Genomic DNA, 3,361 nt, shown 5'->3' on the forward strand with positions numbered 1-3,361 from the left:
GTGCTCCAGCTTTAGATTTTCTTTTCGCAGATAAGTAAGCCTGGGACCGAGGCTATGCAGCTATAGCCTGGTTAATAAACCAGACTAATATCGCACGGACCGCGGGATATTAGTCTGGGGACGCTCAGCTTGGATTTCATTTCCAGGGGGGGGGGTTGAAACATTTTCTCTTTGACGCAATTGGTCAGAGCTACTGTCAGTCAAAGGTCTCAAGCATTGAAAGTCACTGTACCAAAGCCCGCCCATATTGCATACCGTGTCCCGATTGGCCGCCCCATTTCTCTGGTGTAGGAAATGGGCGTACAATTGAGCCTCTCCAGACCGTAATCCGCAGGCAGGCAATTTTTTTTTTGCCAACAGCTGATTCGGTCTGGTTTATTAACCAGGCTAATGCAGCTATAGTCAAGTCTACCAGGCAACTGCGATCTACAGGCATGTCTTTCTCGCGTTACGTCTCGTCCTTTTAATTAAGGATAAACGCGACGCGCTCGAATGCCAATAAATGTGACATATATGCAGACAGTGTCGAGGCAGCGCAAAGTGGGGACCGCTTCTTTTTCTTATGGAAAATCACGGGTTACCGCCAACTTCACTTCCTAAACTTTAGGCTGCGCAGGGAGGCAATCTAATGCAGGTCAGTGACAGAGAGAGACAGACAGAACAGGAGCGGAGGAAAACAGCATCTGTCACGTGCGTGTCCAAACTCATTCCAATGACGTCGTGAGCAATGTTATTTAATTAATGCTTCACATAATCACAGCTTCAGGTTTTCGTTCATTAATCTTGTTGTATATTAAATGAATAAACATTTTAATAATTGCATATACAACTAACACACAGTGACAGTTGCTTGCAAGTTGCATGTGCGTGCGCGCGTCTGTGTGTGTGTGTACAGTATATGAGAGGGGGGTGAGGCGGTCAGCAAGGCAAGGAAGGCTTGACTTGATGTAACTATGGTTTCCAAGATCGTACTGCAGTTGTTCATGTCGCAAAAACGAGGGCGAGGCTTGATTTCATAGGGCGTGCCAGATAGATTTCAGCCGTCACATTTATTAACGTCGGAACGAAATTAAGGAAGGATCAGCTGTTTGCGATCACTTTATAAATGCCGTGGCGACGTGGGTGTACTACGAAACCTGCACTTGAATCTGTGGCAGATTTTACACTCAATTGATAAATGAGGGCCTATAAATCTACACTAATTGCTGAATATAGGAGGGGCTAGCGCCCTATAAATCTACACTAATTGCTGAATATAGGAGGGGCTAGCGCCCTATAAATCTACACTAATAGCTGAATATAGGAGGGGCTAGTGCCCCTCAAAAAAAAGAAATAAGTATTAATATGAAACCCTTAAACAATACAAATCTTGTATGGACGTCATGGCACCCAATATGTTCAGTCAGTCTAATAATAATACATGGCGTATATATTGACCTTATATTCATTGTTTTGTTATTTTTGGGTTTCAGGACGATGGAGAATATGACCACACCTGATACATATTATGACAACTTGACAATGGAGAATATGACCACACCTGATACATATTATGACTACTTGGTTAAAAGCTACTTCATCATGTCCATGGTCATCTACAGCGTGGTGTGTGTGCTCGGCGTGTTGGGGAACGGTGTGGTCATCTGGGCGACGGGCTTCAGGATGAAGAAAACCGTCAACACCGTTTGGTACCTCAACCTCGCTGTGGCCGACTTCCTGGCTACGGCCTTCCTGCCGCTGAAGATCACAGAGAGTGCTCTGAAAGACCACTGGCCTTTTGGCCCGTTCATGTGCAAGATGAACGGTCTGGTTTTCCACATGAACATGTACGCCAGTATCTACACTCTGGTGGTCATCAGTGTGGACAGATGTGTTGGTGTGGTGTGTCCACTGTGGGCTCGGTGCAGTGGTCACCGCACCGTCAGAAAGGCCTCCTGGGTCAGTCTGGGAGTCTGGGTTCTGGCCTTGGCTCCCAGCATCCCTGACTTCATCTTTAGGGACACTAGAGATCGACACAGTGGTAAGGTCTCGTGCGAAGAATCCATTAAACACACCGCCATCATTAATTTCGTTGTGGGATTCGTGGTTCCTTTCTCCGTCATCGTCTCCTGCTATTCCGTCATCATCTACCGGCTCAGGAATACCCGCTCGCTGGCCAGCCAATCAGGTCGTTCCTTCAAAGTCATAGCAACTGTTATCGCCGTGTTCTTCCTGTGCTGGCTCCCCTTTCACATCATACGGCTGATTTATGCTGTGTGTGCTCTGATGGGTGTGATGGACAGTGGACAGTGGACAGTGGACATTGAAACACTGTTATTGGTGCTCGTCTTCGGGGATCCCATAACCCTCGCCCTGGCTCTTGGCAACAGCTGCCTGAACCCGCTGCTGTACGTGTTCAGTCAGGGTTTCAAGGACGTGTTCCGCAGCAGGTCCGTCCTAAAGGTTCTGGAGAAAGCCTTCGCTGAAGAGCCTTCTCAGACCAACAGCACTTCCACACACTCAGACGTCACCCGTCCAGAGACTGAAGAGCCTCCTCAGACCAACAACACTTCCACAGACCCAGACGTAGAGACTGCCCTGTCTGTCACACTGTGTCGGAGCCAAAGCGTACTTAGCCTATAGTTATTTTCACTTGGTTGGTGATGGGTGTGGGCACCGCATTGGCGCTTCATTATTGGTGGGAGCGCCTCTGTGGGCGTGGCCACCAGCAGGTTACAAATGCAGGTATCCAGCTCACTCTAAATAATAATAATAATACCAATAATACCATAAATACCATTTTACAGCCGGTTCTGTAGAGACCAGTGGCGTTTCCAGGAATTACATTTTGGGCAGTCAAGAATTACATTTTGGACAGGCAAGATGTGTTAAAACTCTTTCAGCGCCACCTGGTGGTCACGAGTTTAGGCTTTGGTTGCCAATTCGCCCATAATAAAAAAAGAAAGAAAATGTAATTCTATTATGCATGTAATGTGCATGTCATCACCTGTACACCAGATTAGAGAAATATGGATTTTTTTTCTTTATTTCTTTTCTTCAAAAGAACACGTCTTAACGACCGTGGCATCCGGTCCATAATTGGCAATTAAACGTCTTGTCGTTTATGGCTCTTAAATTGTTTTAATTGTTGTCTCCCCGCGCACAATCGTAGCACTAAAGGTGTTCAAAGAGATATACCTGCCAGACAGTAGGATACAAAGAGATATACCTGCCAGACAGTAGGATACAAAGAGATATACCTGCCAGACAGTAGGATACAAAGAGATATACCTGCCAGACAGTAGGATACAAAGAGATATACCTGCCAGACAGTAGGATACAAAGAGATATACCTGCCAGACAGTAGGATACAAAGAGATAT

The 3,361-nt window shown here is 46.2% G+C and overlaps 1 protein-coding gene across 1 annotated transcript; it reads left to right on the forward strand.

The window, feature by feature from the left end:
• Positions 1-1,476: 1,476 nt before the first annotated feature.
• Positions 1,477-2,622, forward strand: LOC310876330 (formyl peptide receptor 2-like; the record flags this gene model as incomplete). Its single annotated transcript, XM_083789854.1, has 1 exon — positions 1,477-2,622. The coding sequence occupies one exon, from the start codon at positions 1,477-1,479 to the stop codon at positions 2,620-2,622; it is 1,146 nt and encodes a 381-aa protein (XP_083645980.1).
• Positions 2,623-3,361: the final 739 nt, after the last annotated feature.

The sequence above is a fragment of the Protomyctophum parallelum genome (genome assembly GCF_964188405.1).
Source record: "Protomyctophum parallelum genome assembly, chromosome: 19".
In the NCBI taxonomy this organism is placed as follows: Eukaryota; Metazoa; Chordata; class Actinopteri; order Myctophiformes; family Myctophidae; genus Protomyctophum; species Protomyctophum parallelum.